General features: G+C 39.2%; 1 protein-coding gene across 6 annotated transcripts in view; it reads right to left on the bottom strand.

Moving 5' to 3' along the window:
- MAPK10 (mitogen-activated protein kinase 10) overlaps nucleotides 1-24,045 on the bottom strand; it is a 123,328-nt gene that overhangs the window by 97,490 nt on the left and 1,793 nt on the right. For all 6 annotated transcript variants that reach the window (XM_051618802.1, XM_051618800.1, XM_051618801.1 and 3 more), the window contains one exon: nucleotides 20,695-20,814. Coding sequence is in view for 1 of the 6 variants with exons in the window: in XM_051618808.1 (XP_051474768.1) it covers nucleotides 20,695-20,702 (8 nt within the window). In the remaining 5 variants the exon portion in view is untranslated. The remainder of the gene's footprint in view (nucleotides 1-20,694; nucleotides 20,815-24,045) is intronic.

The following is a 24,045-nucleotide window of genomic DNA, read 5'->3' as shown; positions in this document are numbered from 1 at the left end:
ATTTAGACTGTCGGGTTTAGTTTGTTTTCCTTTACAAAAGCCCAAGCTAAAATTGCTGCTGTGGGCTATTCTCATGAAGCTATACTTCTCCAACAGCAAGTCATGTCTCCCTTAGGAATTATGAAGATAGTCATCAGCAGCTCACCTCTACCCTAATCAACAGTGGTTTAATTCTTGCAAGATGGAAGTAGAAAACCCCTAAATTTCCAGTCATAATACTCACACAAAGCAACCACTAACTCTTTTCAATTGCTGGCAAGACTCTCCAGTCTTCTAGAGCTTGAGAGGGACTGTAAACAACCAGGAGTGGGGAATTAGTGCATAGGCTGACTGAAGATGTCACAAGAAGACACAAGAATCCTCCCAAAATGCTTGATGAAGATGGCTTTGCTGATGAAAGAAAGTAAAATAGACAGGTAAGAAATGAAATAATAGAATCACAGAATGGTTTGGGTTGGAAGGGACCTTAAAGATCATCTACTTCCAACCCTCCTGCTTAGACAGGGCTTGGAAGGAGAGGACAAGGGGGAATAGATTAAAACTGGAAGAGGGGAGATTTAGATTACACCTTAGGAAGAAACTCGACACTCCGAGGGTGGTGAGACACTGGCCCAGGTTGCCCAGGGAAGCTGTGGCTGCCCCATCCCTGGAAGTGTTCAAGGGCAGGTTGGACGGGGCTCTGAGCAACCTGGTCTAGTGGGAGGTGTCCCTGCCCATGCAAGGGGGTTGGAACTAGATGTCCCCTCCAACCCAACCATTCTATGATTCTATGAAGGGGACATTATCCTCAAAGAGGACCTGGCTGTGAAACACATTGACTGATTTAATCCTCCTTCAGTAGCTTCCATTTGAAAACTGCTCATGATTCTTCTTACACTGTCCAGTATCCCACTGAAGCAGAACTTTTTCAGAATGCTTTATCATACAAGTTTTATGATTTATGCCCTTTGGTAATTTCTCCTTCCCATTAATACAGACCACTAAACACAAAGTTATCACTAAAACAGTGCATACATAACCCAAATCCCAGGTTTTTTTTTTCATGTTTCACAGCATCCAAATACAAACTGCTGAACTATTGATGTGTCCCTAATCTACTCAGGGGAACTAGTAAATGAGTATACGAACACAAAGACTGGAAGCTCTTTTCCTTTCACCAACTAGTATTTTATAAGTAACTGCCCTAACATTCATAAGAATATTTGTGGATTGTGACATACCCAAAAAGAGAAAAACTTCACCATGTGCCCCTAATCACTGTAGATTCAGTACACGAACCTACAAACTCCCAACCTCTAAGATTTCCTCTTCCTCTCAAATTATAAGGCTTCCTCTCCATTTAACTGCAGTGAAAATCCACCCAAGGGTGTTCTAAGGAAGCCAGTTCTGAACACACTGAAATCACAGAGACCTGGAACACAAAATGAACTACTAATTCACATTATACCACACTCAATTTTTCAAAAATTTTATAAATCGAGGTATGCATGTGCTGGAACATCCACATTCAATACCACAGCAATGACAAAGGTATAAATAACATTATCAAGCAAGCTGTCTCTGCCCTGTGAACCTGCAGACATATAATAAAATGTCTCCCTGTCTCATTCCTTTGAAGTCCTGCTTGTTTGAAAAGAGGGAACTGAGATACACAGAAGTACCAGCTATGATTCTGCTTGAGGTCCCCATTCTCTTTGTAATTAAACTGGTGTAGGAGGCCAAGAAATTCAGAAGAATTGTTCTGGTGTCAGTGAAAAAGCAACTGAGACACTGTGCACAATTTCCCATCAAGGATGGTATCAAAAGAGTAACCCTCACCTCAGTCCAGAATGGCTGCCCATCATCCTGTAATCCTCATGTTCACTCTCACATTACCTACCAGATGTAGGAGTAACAGCCAGTGAATAATGAGTTTATTCTTCAAATCAGTAATTTTCCTGAGTGTATATATATATAAAAAAAAAAAAAGAAAAAAAAAAGAAAAGAAAAAAGAAGAAAGACCATAAAGTCATGGGAAGTGCCATCACTTGCACATTTTTTTCTTTTCTTTCAAGAGGAAGCCAGGAAGGCTGGAAAGATCTTTATCCACATCAGAGTACTTTTCCAGAAGTTTCAAAATACAGTAACTGCAACTCCACTGGGCATGTGGAAAGACCATACTAAGTGTTTGGCAGGACCTATGGAGAGTTACAGAAGTGTAGGTGTAAAAGGCTGACACCCAGTACTGTCAGCAGTAATTAATTATTGCAAATTTTTGCTCTAATAACTCTTCATACAGGCAAAAGTGAATTTGTTATTTTGTAACAAGTTTGGTTATTTTGTTACTCATTAATAAGGTAGATGTTATCTGACCTAAAGTCAGGGAGCTTTCTGGACAAAAACAGGGGAGGAGTTACTGGTGCACTGTTTAATTTAGCAACTGTTGCCATGGAAATATCTTTTTTACTGCTGATGATTATCTCATGTTCGAAATTTGATTTATGCATATTCTTCTAGAGCAGAGAGGCATATTTATGGATGAGGAAACCAAACTGTGGCTATTCCAACATGCAGCTTGCTCAATGCCCTTTTCAGAAATATGTAATTTGTCAAAACTGACTGTTAATCATGCAAATCTATTGGCCTCCTGTAGTATATAACCCAATTACCAGCGTAAAGCAGAAGCCCTTCCCAGATACGAAATGAACAGGAACAGGAAATGTAATGCAATTCCAATTTTCTTTGTCTTACCCTTTTACAGGAAAGGCACACCAGTAGAGAGTGATTTCTTCAGGAAATAAAGGTACTTAATGCTTGGTTTTAACTAGTTCTGGGTATGTCTGCATATAAGAGAAGAAGAGCTTAGAGAGATCAATTTAAAAACTCTTCAGAATTAAGAAGAATTACTGTTCTGGAGAAATGGATAATAGAAGAGGCAAATGGGTAAAAAGAAGAGGTATTGAAAGTCCCTGCTTTCAGGTGCAAAGAGCAATGTATAATAGCACAGCTTCATTTCAGTCACACATTTCAGACATCTTTCAAGGCTATCCCAAGACAGCATTCCTCAGTCCCCATCCCAGACATTCAGCATAGCCAATTTGCTAAAAACATACTCAGGAATCCATACAGACACTAGCAAATCACATCAGATAATCAACTGTCTGAACTACATACTTTGAAGAGGAGGGAAGGAAGAAAGAAAGAAGAATGCTTTTCCATCTACTTATTTTTGGTAATCAAAGCAGCTGACAAAGTATTTTTCTAACAAACACAGAAGAACCTGCAGGTGTTGCCAGCATTTGTACAATAGCTGATGACATGATAAGAGAATCAGTTCAGGCAGAGACTGAAGCTAGAGATGACAAAGGCCCAAGCAGAAAATTTTATAGATCACTCATGCCCAGCACTGCAGTCACAGCAAACTGAGACACCAGAAGAGTATCAGGGCAACATGAACAGGAGGCACCCACCATTGATATCATGTGACATGGACGTAGCATACGTACTTGAAGAGCAGGAGCAGCACCTGACATTTGCATCAGCAATTAGAATTGCCACCACTAGGGATGCACTTTACTTAAGAAGTGTCAGTAAACAAATTAGCAAGTGGAAACGGGCTATGAATTCTGGCTTGACAGTACGAGACATATGACAGCTTCATTCAGGCACTGCACGAAGAAACAGACTCAGAGAGCAGTAAAAACTGAGCTCTGACTGGTTAAGTGTTAATAATACCTGACAGACTCGAAAGAGGGTTAATCAGGGAGTTGTCAGGACTGTTATCATAATGGCTGCTTGACATAATGTTCAGTGGGAGGGATTCTAAAAATGAGAATACATTCACTTAGCAGTATATTGCAGTGCTCTCTTCAAAATTAATAATGAATCATCATTAGAGGCCTTCTGGTTGGAGGGAGGGAGGATTTCACATGACCCAGATCCTGGCTATAAATCTACACAGATGGGATTATAGATGTCTGGTAGCTAATAATGAGAGCTCTGTTTCAGACTTAGGCCTTTTATTTCACTCTTGGTCTCTAATATTGGGAAGCAATGACAGTTAGAAAGTTCAGCAGCTTTAGCCAACAAACATGCTGGCATTGCTAGGGTTGAAGAAAACTATGACGTAAATACAACTGTGCATGTAAGAGGTTATCAAAGATGTATAACAGAGATAAAACTTTGATTTTTGCCTGTGGAAACTCATGAGGTTTTTTACTGTATTGCAATTATGGTTTTTGGCATCCAGTCCTAATAAAGGGATGCTCATAACACTGCTAAATTTTAAGTATCTGAACAGTCTAGGCACTGCTCAACTGCTTATATCTCTCACATGCTTCAGTTGCTTAAAATCAAGTATTCATACAATTATCCTGGTAAATTGAGCTCTTTTTCAGTCCTGTGGGTAGCACTGGATTCAGAAATGCTATTGACAGTAACAACAAAGCAGCTAGAAAGGACAGAATGCAGCTGAATACTTATTTCCATAAAAAGAACTCAACAGTGCATTGATGCTGCTGTTTCTCGAATCAAAGATAAAAAATGAACTGCAGACCAGCAACACAGATGAGTATCCCAAATTGTGAATTTCTTCCATTCCACCTCCAGTACCCTCACTACACTGCCTATCTTGCTTCCCTCACTTCGAGGTTGTCTTATTAGTCCTCCTACAGACTAGGGTTACTTCTAGTTTACTACTAACAATGTAGCAAAGGGATTATATTCTTCCCTGTTAGAAAAAAATTCTTCCTTATCATATTTGTTCACTGTTAAAAATCAACTGAAAGACAGAATTATTGTAATTTCTTTCTCCTGTTGTAACCAGGTACCAAGCACTCTCATTGCTCCTTTAACCCGTATGTCAATTACTAATATGCTTGAATGCAAATTCTATTTGGTAATTAATTTAGGGCCAAATACTGCTTAGATATGATAAGTACTTGAAGTTCTAATGTGCACAAAGGTTAAATACTTGTCAGAAATGCCTTATGTTTTCACATCTCAATTACCTCTCAGGAAATAAGAGATTCCTCAGTCATGTCAAAATGCTTTACCTATACATTTTCAGTCTTGCATTTACAGTATATAGAGTCAGATTTCCATATGCTATAAAATGTTCTAAGCTCTTTCATGGGGAGGTGCCTTTTCAGCCATGGAGATGTACGTAAGCTGTTGATCAAGGTGAATGACATTGACGCCTCCACTTGTGAACTTCATACACACCACATAAATACTGCGATGACACTTGTGAAAACCACTGGTAAGCAACACCAGAGTGTAATTCCAGGCAGAAAACATGAGCAGTCTTTGGTCACACTGGTATTCTCCCTCTGCCCAAGAGGTGGGCTTTTAAGTTCCACATGGCTTCATCACTATTTACAAGGGTTTGCTTCCAGTTTTTTCATTATTTTTTTTTTCTTCTGCTTTCTGACTGTGTGACTGTCATTCTTTTCTTCTGAAGGGAAGGAGGTTTTCTATTCTTTGCACCCTGTGGTATGCCTTCCATTGAACAATCTGTAATTATTTATTCTGCATTTCCTGCTGTGGTGCAGGCTAGGACATAGTTGGCTGATTATAGACATTTTCTGTTAATTTATGTTTAAAAACCGTAAAGTCAGCTTGTATTTAGTCCAGTAATTTTACTTTATAAGGTTTTTTTATTCATTGAACGCACCTTTTTTTTTTTAAACCCTATTATTTAAGGATCCACCCAGCTATCTGCACTTCAATGTCCACACAGCTGGAGGAGTGTCCAGGAGCTCTCCTTTGCAGTATGTGCCACTTCAGAGTAAATTACTTACCCTCAATTATGTTTACCCAACTGTAAAATGGGGGCAATAATACTTATTTTTCAAAGTTGATATGAGGGTTATTACTGCTTGTTTAAGTGCTTTGTTATGCTTGAATGGAAAAGGAAATTATTATAATTTTAAGTGAAGCTTAATTATAAAACTGTTCACATAGGCATATTAGAAAAATGGACTCTGAACTGCAAGCCAGCAATTGTTCACTTCTTAGAACAGTACAAGATTATTTTATATGCATCTTGCTATCACTAATCTCCACTTTTCTAAATCATTTGTTTTCCACATTAAAGCTAAGTAGAGGCAACATGTAAATTAAATTTAGTGTCTAATCAATCCAGAAACAATACCCACTACCTTATTTGGTGACATGGCACCTCTGGAATCTTGATTAAAAAATAGCCTCCACAGAAAACTATTCTGTTTGCCATTGTATTTGGTTTGTTTGGCAAGATTTTAGCAGCACGGAGTGGGGGGCTACAGGGATGGCTTCTGTGAGAAGCTGCTAGAAGCTTTCCCTATTTTCAACAGAGCCATTGCCACCTGTCTCCAAGATAGGGAGGTTCAGGCTGGATATTAAGAAAAAAATTCTTCACAGAAAGCGTGGTGAGGCATTGGAACAGGCTGCCCAGGGAAGTGGTGGAGGCACCATCCCTGGAGACGCTCAAAAAAGTGGTAGACATGGTGTTTCATAAAATGGTTTAGTGGTTAGGGGTTGTAAGGTGGATGGTTAGACTTGACGATCTTGAAGTTTTTTTCCAACCTTGATGAGTCTATGATTCTATGGACCTGCCTCTGGCCACGGCCGAGCCAACTGGCCACACTGGTAGCACCTCTGGGATAACATATTTAAGAATGGCATGGAAACAACTTCACAACTGCAGCTGAAGTGAGAATATGTGAGAGAAACAACTCTACAGACACCAAGGTCAGTGAAGGAGGAGGGGTGGAACCTGCTTCAGACACTGGAGCACCGATTCTCCTGCAGCCCATGAAGAAAATCATGGGGAGGCAGGCTGTCCCCTTGCAGCCCACAGAAGTTTATGGTGGAGCAGATATCCACATGCAGCCCATGAAGGACTCCATGCAGAGCAAGTGGATGCACTGTGAGTCAATGAGAAGCCCGTGCTGGAGCAGGCTGCTGGTAGGACATGTGGACCAGTGGAGAGAGGAGCCCACACTGGAGCACGTGTGCTGGCAGGACTTGTGATGCCATGGAGGACCCACAGTGGGACCTACCCAGAAGCAGTCTGCTCCTGAAGGACTGCACCTTGTTGAAAGGGCTCACACTGGAGCGGTTTGTGAAGAACTGCAGCCCATGAGAAGGACTCACGTTAGAGAAGTTCATGGAGGACTGTCTCCTATGGGAGGGACCCCATGCTGGAGAAGGGAAAGTGTTGAGGAGTCCACCCCACCTCCGCAGGAGGAAGGAGCACCAGAAACAACGTATGAAGAACTGACCACAAACCCCATTTCCTGCCCCCTGTGCTGCTGGGGGGGAGGAGGAGGATGAGAAATCCAGAGTAAAGTGGAGCCCAGGAAGAAGGGAGTGGTGGGGGAAGGTGTTTTAAGATTTAGTTTTTATTTCTCACTACCCTACTCTGATTTGATTGGTAAAAATCAAATTAGCCTTCCCAAGTCAAGTGTGTTTTGCCCATGATGGTACATGGTGAGTGATCCCTCCCTATCCTTGTTCTGACCCACAAGCTGCTCACTACATTTTCTCCCTCCTGTCCAGCCAAGGAGGGAAGGGACAAAGCATCTTTCGTGGGCACCTGGCATCCAGCGAAGCTCAACCCACTGCAGCTATATCTTAATTTAAGCTATGCATGTGACTGTCACTCGTGCTACTCCTAACTTGGAAAATCAGCTGAATTTCCAAGATCAACCTCACAAGTTACCAAGGTAGCTTAAAATTTGTAAAAGGATTCTCTTGCAATGTTATACACAAATCCCAGACTGCACAGCTCTTCTTTTCACCAAACAATATAAAATCCTGTAAGCAACTTGTTTACAAGACAAGTTAGGATTTACAAATGTGATACTGAAGAAGGCACAGTTTCTGTAAGGTATGAACTAAGCAAAAGAACTTGTGGGGTTTTTTTACCTGACAAAGTGTATTTGTCAAAACAAGTACCGCTTCAAATCCTCAATGCCAAATCTTCTGCTAATATGTTCTATGAGCTTAAGCTCTGTCATTTATACAATGTATGCAAAGAAAGACAGAACTCCAGGCTCACATTCAGACAATAAACAAAATTCAGCTATCTTCCCTCCACTTCCTCCCACTGGTACTTGACACTCACTTGTGCTTCAGAGGCTCATCAGAAGAGGTAAATAACCATAAAATCTGTTTAAATGAGGGACTAATCACAAACCTTTTAAAAAGAGGATAAGTATTTGACACTAAAAAATGTGTCTTTAAAAAGGCTCCTCTACAGTGTGTGTTTATGCTACCCCCTGTCCAGACCTGGTGTCTCTTTGAGAAGGCAATGGGGGTTTTCAGAAACAGTCACATGAAAAGAAAGTAACACTCTATGCTGGGGAGGCGTGTGCAGAGACAGTGTGTGAAGCAACAAAAAAAAACAACAACCAAACCCAAAATTGATATTCAGCAAAAACTCTGTTTTGAGATACAGATGCATAAATGGTTGCTATCACATATTAACCTAAATCAAACGTCTGTATCAGCAAACAGGATTTGAGCAGAACTGACAGAAACATGCAATCTTTACTAAATGCAAGCAGGAATATTTCATCTAAATTAAATGTTGTAAGCTTAAAAACCAAGATTTAGAATCACAGAACGATTAAGGTTGGAAGGGACCTAAAAGATCATCAGGATCCAACCTCCCTGCTATGAGCAGGGACACCTCCCACCAGGCCAGGCTGCACAAGCCTCATCCAACACAGCTCTCTAGATTTACAACAGTAGTAAAAAAACTGTCAGTAAAATCAGATTTCTGTCAGTCATGGTCATGAGATGCAACAGCTCTCAGGTGTGGCTGGACCTTGCCCTGGAACATGGGAACACAAGAACATCACCACTATCCCCTCCTGTCCGCAGTGCTCTCAGAACATCATCTCATATGCCACTCCCAACACCCCTCCCCAAGGCAAGACAGGAGAAGGAAAATGTAAAATGGGAGAGTAAACCCACCAAAACAATTTGGCAGAACAGCCTTGATGCCTTCTAGTCAAAGGGAAAAGAAGGACATTTGCAATAGTACAGCCTTAGTACTAATACGTCTGTGACATGTATGTATGCATACAACGTCCCAGAGTTAGAGCAGAGGGCTGCTACGGAAGCAACCAGGAAAACTTGCAGTTAAGAACCAAAATGTGTCTGGTTCTTTCTGCAGCTGTACCTTGTCTTCTACTCCTGGTGATATTCCAACAGCAACCAATTCAGAAATCTACAGGATTACACACTGGGTTGCTTGCTCTTTCTTCCTGCATGCAGCCGTGGTGTCCTGATGGCACTTTTTCTGTCTTCCAAACAACTTAGTTGAAGGCAAAGGTTTTGCTGATTTTGAACTACCAACAGTATCAGACACTTCATTCTACTCTCCTACTCCAAACTTTATTAATAGATCAAAGCCAGAATTGGAATGGATATTACAGATATTGGTAATGAATGGTACTTGTTCCCTTGGCAGATTTTCCCATGGCATTGGCTACCAAACAACTTCAGTGACAAAGGCTGTATATAATACCAGCAGGAGGCTTTTTCTGTCCTCTTACACAAGGACCCTTTACACTGTCCTCCACATTTCTAGACTGCTGGTTCTGCAAGCATAGCACACTTGTCAGCTAGACTTACCTAATGTTTAACAAACACTCACTGACTACGTGAAAGCCTCCTGCAAAAAGCCTGCAGTGTGTCACATCCAGCATCAAAACTACCTTGTCCTAAGCTCCAAGTACTACCATGTCAAAGCTGCCTCCATCCATCTTTGCTCTGCACCATCTTCCCTTTCTCTTTACTTGCAGCGTTACATTACATTTCAATACCAAACATGACACTTGGCAAAGAAACAAACACTTATTTATCATATGCAAGGGTAAATCAATTCATTCAATGACTTACAATTAAGTCTCAAAAGTCAACTGTGAAATGCTACCTATTTATTTTTAAAAAGGCTTAACAAGTCAATGCAAATAAGCAATGCTGATGATGCACTGATAGAGAACTAAGCCATGTAATTCTATAGCATGTATAATAGTGCAAAATTGTACAGAAGCACAAAGAAGCCAAGTTCTGTGTCCTGAGGAAATAGCTGTGTATTCCACAAATTTACTGCATTTTATAACTCACAATAGGCAATAATTTACTGTATTTTATATATCAGAAAAGGAAATCACAATAAACCCCAGCATATCTTTCCTCTTTAAAAAAAAAAAAAAAAAGGCAAAACAACTCTGTTATATGCATTATGGGGAAGTTGTCATTAAAAGGCTGACAATTAACATGAAATAATAATTAAGTATAAGGACTGAGAACCAAAACAGAAGTGTAATCCCAAAGCAACACCATTTTCTGATGGTGAATTTGAGCGATTGAATGGCAGCATCTGTTCTTTTTGATAAGTAGGCAGATGTACTTGGGGCCTCACCCTAACTGAAAGAAAGTGCTTGCATCACTTACTAAAGAGCAACACTTAACATAAACTCATAACAACAAAATAATAATGACAATCTAATCCATTTTGATGACCTGCTAGTCCAGCAGAAGCTTTGAGCCCAATCAGAGAACCATGGAATTGTCAAAGTTGGAAGAGAACTCTAGAGATCATCTAGTCCAACTCCCAAATATGTCTTTTTAGTACATGAATAAACTGATTCTAGTCCTGAATTCCATGTTATCCATCTGCAGTCCTACTCAGTATTGAAGACAGAATAATGGTTTAGATCTCTCTTGACACCCTTTATTATTTTCATACATGGTAGCAAAGAGCAGAAGGTTTTACTAATGCACAACTATGCAGTCTACCAGGAGATACACAACTACTATTCACCATGAATATAAATTAAAAATCTAGGCTTTACAGCTAGATAGATATTAATTAAAGCTACTCTAAACAATATCAGATGGAGGTGTAATCAACATGAAAAAGCTCCCTGTGGCTTTAGGTGTAATCAACATTACAAAGCTCTTCACTGGCCATAGGTGAAATGGCTTAACAGGTATAAATCCAATACAACGACAGTTAAATTTAAGTAATATTGTGTTTGAAAGTAATTCTGTCTTTACTTTGCTATATCTATGCCCAATAAGCATCCATCCAGCATCCAAGTCTGCTAGTTATCATTCATTACACATGCTTGTCCTTTGGAGCAGCAATACACAGTCTTCCAAACTGCAGAACACAGAATTCCTGGAGGACAGATACATTCCCTTTCATGAACAAACAGGAGGCTTTCATGGCACTCTCTCAGATAACTCTCAACTCCAAGTTCAAGCTTTGCATTAGAACATAAGGATGGAAAATAAATAACAACATACATTTTAAGTGTCACAAGCATGTGTCTCTTATGGAAAAAAAAAAAACAGCAGAAGAAATCCTGCAAAACAAATGTACACAGCTTTTTTGTTGTCTGCTGTATCTCTTACCCAGCCAGATACAAGATGCCCAGTAAAGAGTTACTGATTTCTGGAATGGAGAGTGGCAAGAAAATTTTGAAAATCTTCAATAGATTATGCTATGCAATGAGTTTTTTATGTACTGATTGAATAAAGGATCATCCTAGGCAAAAAGCCTTCTTCATTTCCAGCACAGCTGTTAAACAGTCTCATTACAGCCAAGCTTTTCCAGGCACAGACTTGCTAGTTTGAACTTGCTCTACATCCTGAACCTGAATTTTTCTCACAGAGGTGAATTTTCATGGTATTGTGTTGAAGAAGTAATTTAACTTTCTTGAAAAGTTTTTAACATCATACTTATCACCTTGAGCTGCACTAAACAAGCCTGCAGATCTAACCCAAAATCATGCTGTTGCTCTTCTGAGCATCCCACTGAGTATTACTTTGAGCATCTGATTTTTTTCCTTCGGATCTCCAGAGTATATTTGGAAGACATTTCTGTTAAAAAGTACTATATAAACAAGCAAAGAAAAGCTTATAGCTACAATAATGTATGGAAAGCAAAGACAACTTTGTCTAGCATTTGTGTTCCATCATTATCTAAAGTATTAACTTTCACCTTAGCAAGCAAAAAGAATATCTTGGAAAACAGATGAAGGACATGAGACTGAAAATCCTCAGAAATGATGATGCAGCAGAATCCCTTCAGAAGATCCCTGCATGCAAGAGAACTGTGCTAGCTGTGAAAATGACATGTATTCTAAAACAAGTGCTTAAATGGCAAAGTTGGCAAAGCAGTGGTGTTTAACTAGTGCAGCAAGAAACGGAGTAGGTGGTTCAACAGACCTAGTTCACTCACAAGATCAGGAGAAGCTTCAACTGGGCTTTTTAACCTAGCAGGATGGGTAACAAAATCCTGAGGCTTGATAACACCAAACTCTGTAGGAGACGTAATGGAGAATGGAATAAGCATGCAACTGCTAGGTCAGGTCAACTTAATAAAAGCTGCAGCATAACTAGTTCAGATAACAGTATCACTCACAATCACTCAGGACAGTATGAGATGTTCCTCACTGCCGCATTAGGGGTTTGAGGAAGAAAAAGAGAAAGAAAAGAATGTGTCGCCTTTATTTTCTTTTCATTAATGCCACCAGAATTTAGTGTAAAAAAGCTGATGTTCCTGATACCACCCAAATTTAAGCCAAGTTTTAATTTTTCTTTCATTTCTTGACAAAAAGAGCAGAACTAATTAGAGAGCAGCATGATAGTCTCAGAATTATAAAAACAGATTGCACAGACACATCTAGATTGTCTTTGTCCATAATGCTTCCAAGACCCCACCAAGTTCTGCTTCCCTGGTTACTTTTTATGCATCATCTGGTGTCTAGACCATTCAGATGAACAAACTCTTGAGCCAACTAAACAAGTCCATACTAAGTTTCAGGTGGAAAAATATTTGGAGCAAACTGATGGTGGGTGATACAACCCAGGATAAATTCTCCTTCCAACTGCCCACCACTCAAGGTACAATAAAATGTGTCAGAAAGATTCCTCATATAAAAACCCCTGTATTTCATTTTATAATTTTAACATTTGATAGCCATTTGGGGGGATCCTGAACCTAAGAAGTACTTCCCAGGTCAGATTCTACATGGGAAGGATACTTGGCAGTTGATCCATGCATAACTGTGTTTCCAACAAAATTTATTGTAAAATTTATCCCACCACTGCTGACACCCAAACAGTTTGGCTGCCATTTTTTCTATTAGTCGGTTTGTTTGCTGGAGCCTATTTTAGGTTTTTACAGCCTCCCAGTTTTCAGAGAAAACCTTAACAGTGACAACCAAAGGTAGCCCACAAGTTCACAAAATGAAAATCAAACAGCCTCTGAGCCTGAACATTTCACTCAAGAGTTCTGAATACTTCAGTTCAGACAATAATATTTCACATGTGGCAGTTTCAGCTCCATGTAATTTTGACAGTGAAAGATATTTTCCCACATTAATGAGATCTAAGCTCAGAAATGAAGCCTGGGTGAAGCAGGAGGAAGTCTGTAGTCCAGAAACTCGATCCCCATCAAATCAGAGAAGAAACTTTCAGCAATAAACCTAGTTTAAACCACTTTAAAATAACATTAAATCCAGCCTACAGAATGCAAATCTCAGCTGGTATGTATCATCCCATTCTTCCTGCAATCAGTGTAATTACATCGAAGATTTAGCCTAGTAAGCTCAACTATTGCCACAGCCACATTAAAAAGCCAAACCCAAGCAGATACTCTTGTCTTTATTTTTTCAAATTCTCAAAAGAAAAGCAGAGAACTGCACTACAGGTTTGTTAAAATGAGGAGTACACACCATCTTAAAATCACTGGTTTTATGAAAGGAGTTACAGATCATTGCCATTTGTATAAAGATGTACACATTTTTTCCTACATTCTTTTGTCACTGAAGACATTCACCAGATTCTCTTCAAGCACCTTCACAGATAATAAAATCAATTTTAAGTACAAAAGTATATCAAGCATTCATGATGCCATAAAAACATCTATCTACCTGCTGATGACTGAAATCTAACATAAAATTAATGCAGGCATTTAAGTAGCATTATGCTTCACAGTTAAGCATTGCAGACCTTTTTCAGGAGCAGTGGATTTTTTTGGTGTTTTTTTTTTTATTACAAGAAAAGCAGGATTAAAACATTTTTATTTTTTTGCTTGCTTCTTTTCTTAATGTTCCTATTTAAGGAAATGAGCCAATATTTAAATACTATTTCTGGATTTTTGGGGTAATTATATATACAGAATTTGGGCTAGGCATGAAGTAGTGAAGTTAAATGGTGAAAACCCACCAACAGTAACGGTTTAGGTTCAGAGAAAAATCTGCTTTGAGTACAAGGACAGGAATATTTAGATACCATTATAGGTCATCATGTCATCTCGTTCTGATGTGCAACAAAGAAAAAACTTCATGTCCACTCTGTCAAACACAGGACAATTAATTGCTCCCTGCTTTCTCTTGTGTGCTTTGTTTCAATCTTAACAGCTTATAAAACAAGAAAATCCTCCCATCCTTCTTCCCACTCATGCAAGATGATGCAGTGTTGACAGGGTGGAACAGGGAGCACTGGCACCTGTTCAACCCACCCTACGCTCTGCTCTGTGGAAAGTAACCCTGCTAGCTGGATACCTAACTGGAGTCAAATTTTTCCAGAAACAAAGGCAGTAAGGAAGCAGATTAAGTAGTTTCTGATTCATAAGCTGTATCATGATCTAGACAAACTAGCTTGGGATAGTAGTCATGTTAACACAAAGCTACATACAGGATAAATTGCTCCAGAGTCCGGTGTATAAACATCACCTTTAGCAATGACTTTTTATCTGCTACACATCAGAACTTTTTATCATGATGCTCTTATAACTTCATAACACTTCAGAGCCTCTGTAGTATTTACAGTGGGTTCAGACAATAAATGTTTTTTTTTATGATAGGACTAATAACTACACCTGATATCCCCCAAAACAAACAAACAAAAAAACAAAGGAACAAACAAAACAGCATTTGCAATGCAATCAGAACTTCTTTTCATATCAAGCACTTAGAAAAGAGGTCATAAAACACGAACTGGGCAGGAAACGTTGATCCAGAAAACAGAATTTTGAACACAAAGAAACAATTTCTGTCTCAAAAAAACTGATTTCTGGGGAAAAAAAGGACACAACAAGAGAAATATCAATTATTGTTTATTTTGTTCTCGCTATTCTTCACCAAATATTTAAGCTAATGACTACTAAGGACAGAAGCCTTTGCTAGATGGATCTTTCCTGACAAACTTCTGTCCATTCCTACATCCTTCATTTTCTTTAAAGCAATGGAAAACTGTAAGCCTGACAATTTCTATAAAACAAAGCTAGAGTTATTCAACTTTCAGTAGCTCAAGAATGCCTATTAATTAATTACCTCTCCTCAAACTCATCACAGGTGAGTTGCTCTTCCTGATTTTGCCAGGAATTTAAAGCACATTAAGAAAGCACAAGTACTGCACCATGTCTGCAATGTTCACTCTCTCCTGGCCAACCTGCTATAGCAGTCTGCATCCAACACACCAGGGATACTTCAGGTGCTATAGATGAGGCTGTGGATGTACAATTAGTCTAAATAACATCCAGATAGTCCCCCTTGGTGCATATTTATTTTTGTCTTTTCACTTGTCTGTCACACTTCATCCCAACACATGGCAGTAAAGATAAAAGGATCAAGACATTAACATTCTACATGCTGTGCTGCAGTGATAACCCTGTGCACCTCTTTCACTAGTTTTACTCCTTTTTTATGGTTGGGAAATGACTGCCCCAGGAGCTTAAAGCAGCTAATCTGATGCCTGTACAGCAGTTAGCATCCTGCTGCCATGAGTGTGAGTGTGACAGCTGATGCTGCCAGTCCTGCAGGTGCTTCTCTACAAGAGCTATCCTCTCCACTTGCAGTCAGTGCTCCCCATTCTTCCACATACACACAACAGCAGGGAGAAGGTGAGCAGAGGAAAAGCTGATGCTACTACATGGAATGTTCAGGTTTCTGCTCCTGTTGACAGACTGTGATTAGAAAAGGCTCTTTTGCTAAGAACAGTACACCAGTATTTTAATAAAACTCTTAAGGATCACACAGGAAAACTACTCTAAGGTTCAAAGGATATTTGTCTGACATTCTACTCCCTATTCTAAAGCAACAGCCTGGATATTTTCCATGAGGTTGGGAGGAGGCTGCCAAATACTGAACTAGGCTGCCAGGTGGCACAGAGTCATTTTTTCCATCATCAACTCAAAAATACAGCAGACATAGAAATATTTCATCTGATGTGTTCATAGGCCACAAATGACAAAGGGAAGTATTAAGCTCATAAAAGAAGTCCCCTACTTTTCAACAAGCACCAACTGACATACAACAGAATTAAAACATTTGATCCACCTGTATTACAAGGGAAAATTAAACAACTCGAGATCCCCTCAAGACAGACATCTGCCCTTGAATTTTTTAGAATTCCAGTTTCACATTTAAATGCACAATTAGCTTGACCTTTCCTAGGCCAATCCACGCTACTGGAGGAACCTAGACATACATAAAGAACAGAGGTATGTCCATGTCTTTATTTGGAAAGAGAGCAAATTGGAATTGAGAAAGACAGCAAATCTTCAATTTTCAACCTAAGACTATCAGTCACAAACTTCTAAGAACCATGTCATATGCGCCCACAATTCCCACTAGGCACTAATCTTGGTAGGAGGGTTATACATTTTTGAAGCCTCAAGCTTTCACATAGTCAAGCTTCATTTTTTACAGGAATAATGACAAAAAACCTGCTTTTTATTAAAATGAAGTTCATAGTTTCTCATATGTATGTGACATTGAACCTAGGGCATAAAAAAACCCTATAAATATTCAAAGACTGCAAGAGTTGACAATGCTACATTTCAATATCATTTAATTAAAATACTAATCTTACAGCCTGCAAGGAACAGCAATATCAGAAGACAAACCAAGGATGAAGGGAGATGGGACATAGAATCATAGAGTTGTTTGGTCTGGAAGGGATTTCAAAGATCATCTAGTTCCAGTCCCCTTGCATGGGCAGGGACACCTCCCACCAGCCCAGGTTTCTCCAAGCCCCCACCCAACCTGCCCTTCAACACTTCCAGGGATGGGGCAGCCACAGCTTCCCTGGGCAACCTGGGCCAGTGTCTCACCACCCTCATGGCGAGGAATTTCTTCCTCATGTCTAACCTAAATCTACCTTCTTCCAGCCTAAAACCATTTTCCCATATCCTATCACTATGAATCTGAACGAGAAGTAACAGCATAAAAAAGAACGTTAGCTAAGTTTAAAGGGGAGTGAAAACATCCTGCAAAACAATATCCTGAAGAGATTAAAAAAACAGTGACATACATATCCCAGAATCTTAGAATGCCAGGTTGGAAGGGACCTCATGGATCATCTGGTCCAACCTTTCCAGGTAGTAATATAGTTTTAATGAGCTGGCCCAGCACCCTGTCAAGCTGAGTCTTAGAACTGTCCAATGTGGGGGAATCCACCACTTCTCCTGGGAGACTATTCCAGTGTCTTGGTCTTACCAATATATTGGTAAGTATTTTTGTTTTCTAAGTGCTACTTTATCTGACCATTTAAAAAAGTTGCTTAATAGTTAATTTAACTTTGACAGTTATATGCTACGTTTCAGACCTGGTTTCTGATTTCACACACGTGTTCCACAGCTACCAAGCTTGCATTTTCATGAACAGGAACTGCAGAATGCAGAAAACAGTTACACTGTGTGCTTTAACAACCAGTATTAACTGGGGAGAACATGAACAAAAAGCACAGGCATTTGCACATCAAGGGTGTGAATTCCCAACTTTATTTCATAGAATCATAGAATGTGTGGGGTTGAAAGGGACCTTTAAAGGTTATCTAGTCCAACCCCCCGCAACGCACAGGGACATTTTTAACTAGATCAGGTTGCTCATCAAGCCTGACCTTGAATGTCTCCAGGGATGGAGTCTCTAAAACCTCTCTGGGGAACCTGTTCTAGTGCTTCACCACCTTCAGAATAAAGAACTTCTTCCTGATATCTAATCTAAATCTACCCTGCTCTAGTTTAAGACCATTGGCCTTGTCCTCTCAATACAAGCCCTTGTAAACAGCCCCTCCCCAGCTTTCCTGGAGCCCCTTCAGGCACTGGAAGGTGCTCTAAAGTCTCCCTGGAGCCTTCTCTTCTCCAGGCTGAACACCCCAACTCTCCACACCTGCCTCCAGAGCAGAGCTGCTCCAGCCCTCAGATCATCTTCACGGCCCTCCTTTGGACTCTCTCCAGGAGCTCCATGTCCTTCCTGTGTTGAGGGCTCCACAGCTGGACACAGTACTCCAGGTGTGGTCTCATGAGAGTGGAGTAGAGGGGCATGTGCTTCACACACTTATAGGACTATATTACTAATTCATACACATACAAAAATTTAAATACCTGCTAAAGGATTGTACTGTATACCTGAAGACACCCACAGACATTTTCTGTGGAGCTGTAGCTTCACAACATCTTGAATTCCTTCATTTCTGTTAAAAACATTTACCTATTATTGTCTGTTATAATTATGTCAGTTGGAAACTTCTCAAGCAACTCTCCACCTATGACATCTCTGAGTTCTTTTCATTCCTATTATATGCATTTCTGAAAACCTACACTGTCTATTTTTAATGATTACCAATCCTAAAATCTAAATGGGGAAGAAGGAAGATGAAGTAGGTGACTTAGATGTGCACTGAGCTCTCAGTACACAGAACAGAGCCACTGGGGCATGCATCAAATACCACACAGCAACATCAATGGTTACTGCATAACGACAAAGACATCTTGGTGACTTGAGGGACAAATGATCAAGTCACTGCTTGCAGAAAGCAATATACAGAAATTTGTAATATGTCAATGGTGACAGGAACTAAACTGCATGACTATGGGCTGATCCTTCTAATATATACACAACACCACAAAAATTCCATGCAACTTCCCTTCAGCTACCATTTAGCACGGACATGCTAACACAATCTTTTATTTGTGATGCCATATTGCACAACACTACCAACCACCATAAATCATACACACTTTGCTGGTGCCAGTTTATTTAAAAGTCTCATTATCTACTACTAGGAAGTTACCTATTATTCTCCTAAACACTGGAGTTAAAATTCAGAAAAATGTAATTTGGTTTTGGGCTTCATCATGAATTCAAAACTCACTCAGATCCATTCACAGAAGAAAAATGTCACAATTTTTAGCGTCCACATATTAAACCAAAATGAAGGCTGTTTTGCTACCAAGAATTGCCTTAGGACAAATGCAATAGGCCCTAAAGCCATCAGAAAATAAAAATATCATAGTAGTAACACAAGGAGGTATTTATGTTCTTCATAAATGTTTTGCTTCCACTGGATGTCCACAAGTCAAGGATGTGAGCATCCAGACTGCAACCCTCCATACTAGAAATTACTTTTCATGTCCAATGTATGGTTTCTCCTCTTGGGAAATTCCATAGCAGGTTCCTTCAATGAAACCACTGCTTTCTGCTACTTTGTCTCTCACCTTACTCCAGAGCAGAGTCTTCTTGATTTAACTGACACCTATTTCATTTTCTTCAGCAGTTCTACCAAGGATGAACATCACATGCTATCAGAGCACTCATTTCATTAGTTACATTAGGTGCATATCACTGCTACCCAGCGGTCAGTATGTACCATGTGTTTTCATCTCTGCCTGATCTACAAGTAACAACTGAGTTCTGTCTCCTAATGGAACAGCAGAAACATTTTAGAGACTTGGATCTACACCTTATTTGTGTAATAGCACCACAAATAAGATTTGACATTGGACACTGGTAAAGGCCAAATCACACAAGATCTGCTTGAAGCCTAAAGATCAGCTTGTATCTGTAGCTTCTTTTTCTAGCTTTTGGCTTTCAGTTCATGCTGGTTATGGTGACTGTAGCTGACAAACATCTAGCTAGTATTAGATGTCAAAAAATGAACTTACGTTTCTTTTTAACAAAAAATTTGTTACCTTCAAGAGTTACAAGATTTCACAATAATTCCATTGTGATTACATGGGACATCTAAAAATGACTCATCTCCCAAAGCTATACCAAAGCCATACCAAAGCCATCTTAAAGAAATTATCAGGGTCAAAATTATTTATTATGTAAGAAATAAACAGACTTACAGATAGTTGAAGCCACAGAGTATTTTTAAAAGGGCTATTTGCTTTCCATCACTATTCTCACAATTATTTCTCCAGTCCAAGGATAAAAAGATATATATGCCAAAACATTCTGGTAAGATTCCTCAGAGTCTTCTTCAGACATTTCAAAGAGAAACAAAACAATTTTTCCTCTCTCCCACCCGAAATCAGAGATGTAAAACATTAATTCTAAAAATTGCTGTAAGATAGTGGATATATCAAGCCCAGAACCCTGCATTTGCAGGATTTTTTTATTATTATTTTGCTATCTTCACACATTCACCAAAACCATGTTCCCGATGCACTTCATCTGATAACTACATGCACAGTGTAGAAATCACACACTTGAAACAGGCACAGTATTATGTTCATATGTCCTAAAAATTACTAGAAATTGTAATTTTAATGTTTCCTCCCCCACCCAAAAAAAAAAAAAACAACACAACAAAACAACAGGACGCATTTTTGCATTAATAATCTTTTTCTTTTTTTTTTTTTTTTTTTTTTTGCCAAGGAGTATGATTTGATAAAATAATACATTGTTGACTCACCACAGCATGTGCTATGTGTCATCTATAGGAAATGGTTCAAAGGCATCAACTTCATGCTTGGGTTGCCACAGCTGGTATTTGAGTCTGGCTTGCTGCTGGTATAGGATTCTAATACTAGCCCTAAGCACAAAAAAGAGGGAGAATGAAATAGTTGAGGTTTATTTATCATGTCTGATAGACATAGAAAAAGTTCAGACAATTCAGCTAACCTGGAATGTCAGTATTTGTATATCATGTAACAAAGACTTCATCTTTCCCTCTGATAATACCATAACACATCCAGTTACAGTCTACATAAATTTCCCTTCTTCCATGGAATGAAGAAAGGCTTGAGATAGAAAATAACGCAGAATGAGGAGCTGTATACATAGGAGAGAGGTGTCACAAGCTATTTTCAAAAAACAAACAAACAAACAAAAAACTAAATAAACAAAAAAAGATAAAATCAAGACAGACAAAGCCTAGTGCTGAGATCTCAAATTTAAGACTGTTCAGATTGTAACAGATGGAACTAAAAATTGTAAAACTGTTCTAAAATAATTATTTTTGTTTCTTTCTCTGGTCTTTTGTATCCTTCTCAGGTCATACCTTCAATTTTTCTTTCGAATAAGAGCAGAAACTTTCACTATAACAAGCTGAGATATATGCACAGTCATCAGTCACTAATACCAAGGGAGTGAAGTTCATTTCGACTGGTGACATTATGAACAGCTTTAAAAACTGTGTGACCTGGATACATACAGGCATAAGGCCTGTGAGTTCCTGCTGTTTACCAAATCAGCATCCTCTTTAAAAGAAACAACAAAACATGTGACGAAATGTTCAACTGCCAAAAGGATTGCAGTTAATAAATTTACAGACAGCCTCAAGAAATGAGCTAAAATCAAATGAATGAGAGGTGGAACAAGCAAGCATGTATCCCTCTGGCATCTAATCACTGAAAAAAATGAGGTAGGTAGTATGACAAGCATGATGCCCAAACCTTCCACTTACCTCTGTATGAACATGTTTTCAAATAGTTCAGAAGTGAACAGAAAACTTGTAGTAAAAATAGAAAATTAAAAATCCTTATGAGAAAACAACTGTTTAACCTGAGAGGACCCACTTCACTGAACTGGGAAATGAGCTACACACACTCAGGCTCCCTGAAAGCCCACTTCAAAGAGCAGATTTCCTGGGTTATCTGACCTCTTAGTGTAGAAACCCAGTGAGGCAGCTGTTAGCTTGACTGGAAGGCTCTTCTGGACCTCCAACTTGTACTGTTTCTGACAAGGTAAAAAGCCAAAAGCAGTCCTGAGAGATTAAACATGCAAAATTTCTCCTATCACCACTGTGATGTGAGCAAGGGTCTGCAGTCATCAACCTCTTCTTTTCCTCGGACAGGAAAAACCAACAACTGGGAGCCTAAAAATACAACAGCTGTTTTTATCTTTCTTGCTACAACAAGGGTTCTGACTCTGTCCTATGCTCCTGCAGTCTGATATCCTCATACACACAAAAACTCAGAACTTCATATCCCTTCTGTAAAGATGAAGCTGAGGAGAACATTCCGCTGCCACTATGGAGTTCATGTGCCAAATCCTTTGTTGCAAATCTCATGATATAACAAATAAACAAGACTGTTAAGTATCAGGAATAGAATTTCCTGGCCTTCTAACAAGTAATCAAAACTGATTCTAGAGATTGCTAACAAAGCTACAGCTCTCAGGCTAAAACACAGTAGTGCAACTCCAGCAAAGCTGTGTAACTTTTGCAAATGGTGGGTAGAGGACGATTACATTTTCTCCCATCCCCTGTATTGCTTTTGAGCTATACTTCACCTCATAGCATAAGAGAAAGGAAACACAGCCCTAACACTTGATATTTCACACTAAGTTTTATGTTGCTTTCAGTTTTAGACCATCGGTTTGAGATGATTAGTTGAGTACAAAAGATTTTTTGTTTCTGTGAAAGACTTTTTCTTATGTCTGCCTCCACAGATGGAGCTGCAAGAAAGAGAGAAAAAGCAACTCACAGCAAATGCAGCATTTAACTAGTGCCCTTTTATGAGGGTTAATTTTTCTCGCAGGTGGCCTTCAGAACAGCATGTATACAAGAATCATGGAAAAGGGTCACAGCATTTGAGGGCTAGAAGCCAGGTTATAATTTATGTTCAGTATTGTGGTCCAGTGAAGTCTCTCCCCTTTTCTCCTGATGATATAACAGAGCAGCCACTATGGTAATACTGCAATCACTAGACTTCCAGGTCATAATGCTCTGTGTGTATGTGTGTGTATATATACATATATATATATATATGTATATGTAGGGGCTATTGTAAGCTCAAAACATAACCAGTGGAATTGGAGAGGCTATGGAGAGGCTTGCAATAAGAAAAATTAAAAAAAAATAAAATTAAAACAATGTAATTTGCTTTGAAAATCTATCAACCATGGTGATATGGTGATATTTTCTGCTATTCAGGATTGTCCAGGGAAGGGGGCAGCTTCTACTGAACAACAGTTTAAGAGAGAACTGATTTTAAAGCTGGAGACATTTCTCTAAGTGCAGTTCTTCTGCCTTCCAAATCTTAATAAAATTATGTAGTCTGCAAAAGCACTGCTAAAACCTTCCTCCTTTGGGTCTGCTTTAGCCCTCTCTTAAATTGCATCCATTTTGCCACGGACTGCAAACTACAAATGAGTTTTATGACATTCTCCAATACCACGGTAGGGAAATTTTGATAGTTCTCCCTTTGCTTTCACAACATCACTGGAAGATATTTTTTCTTATCAGTATTGATCCAGTACTATTAAATCTCTAAATAATGGCTGCAAACTGGCCAATCACTGACAGAAAAAAATCCCAAAACTACAAGAAAACACTCATACTCAAGGTCTGCTCACAGAAAGCCTCCTCAGTGAACATATATTTTTTTAACAATGAGAGGAACATTTTATAATATGAAAGAGGCAAAGAGGCAGTTGAAGGCAACTTATTTTTCATGTTAAGCAATTTTTGCCCTTACCCTATTTAGGAATATCCCTGTTATCCTAATACTCCTCCGCAAAATCTTAATTACAATAGTACCCTGACAAATTACATGTACTTGGTAACAGCAGGAGATCATTGCTGAGAGACAGGGAGAAAAACAGGAAGAAAGAATATTGTTTAATGGCTGAGGTCAAATCACCCTTGTCATTCACATCTGTGGCCCGGTAAGAGAAAGTCATTAATTGAACCAACCTAAAAGGTATTTCTATGCCAGCATTCCTAGCAGGAAGGGTGAGCAAACAAGCAGAAAGAGACAATAATATGACTCCAGAGTGTCCCTGGCTGCTGACTACAGAGCAATGTTCTGAAAGAGGGCTT

Source organism: Apus apus, chromosome 4 (assembly GCF_020740795.1).
Source record: "Apus apus isolate bApuApu2 chromosome 4, bApuApu2.pri.cur, whole genome shotgun sequence".
Classification (NCBI taxonomy): domain Eukaryota; kingdom Metazoa; phylum Chordata; class Aves; order Apodiformes; family Apodidae; genus Apus; species Apus apus.
This window is presented reverse-complemented; position numbering and strand designations above follow the sequence as displayed.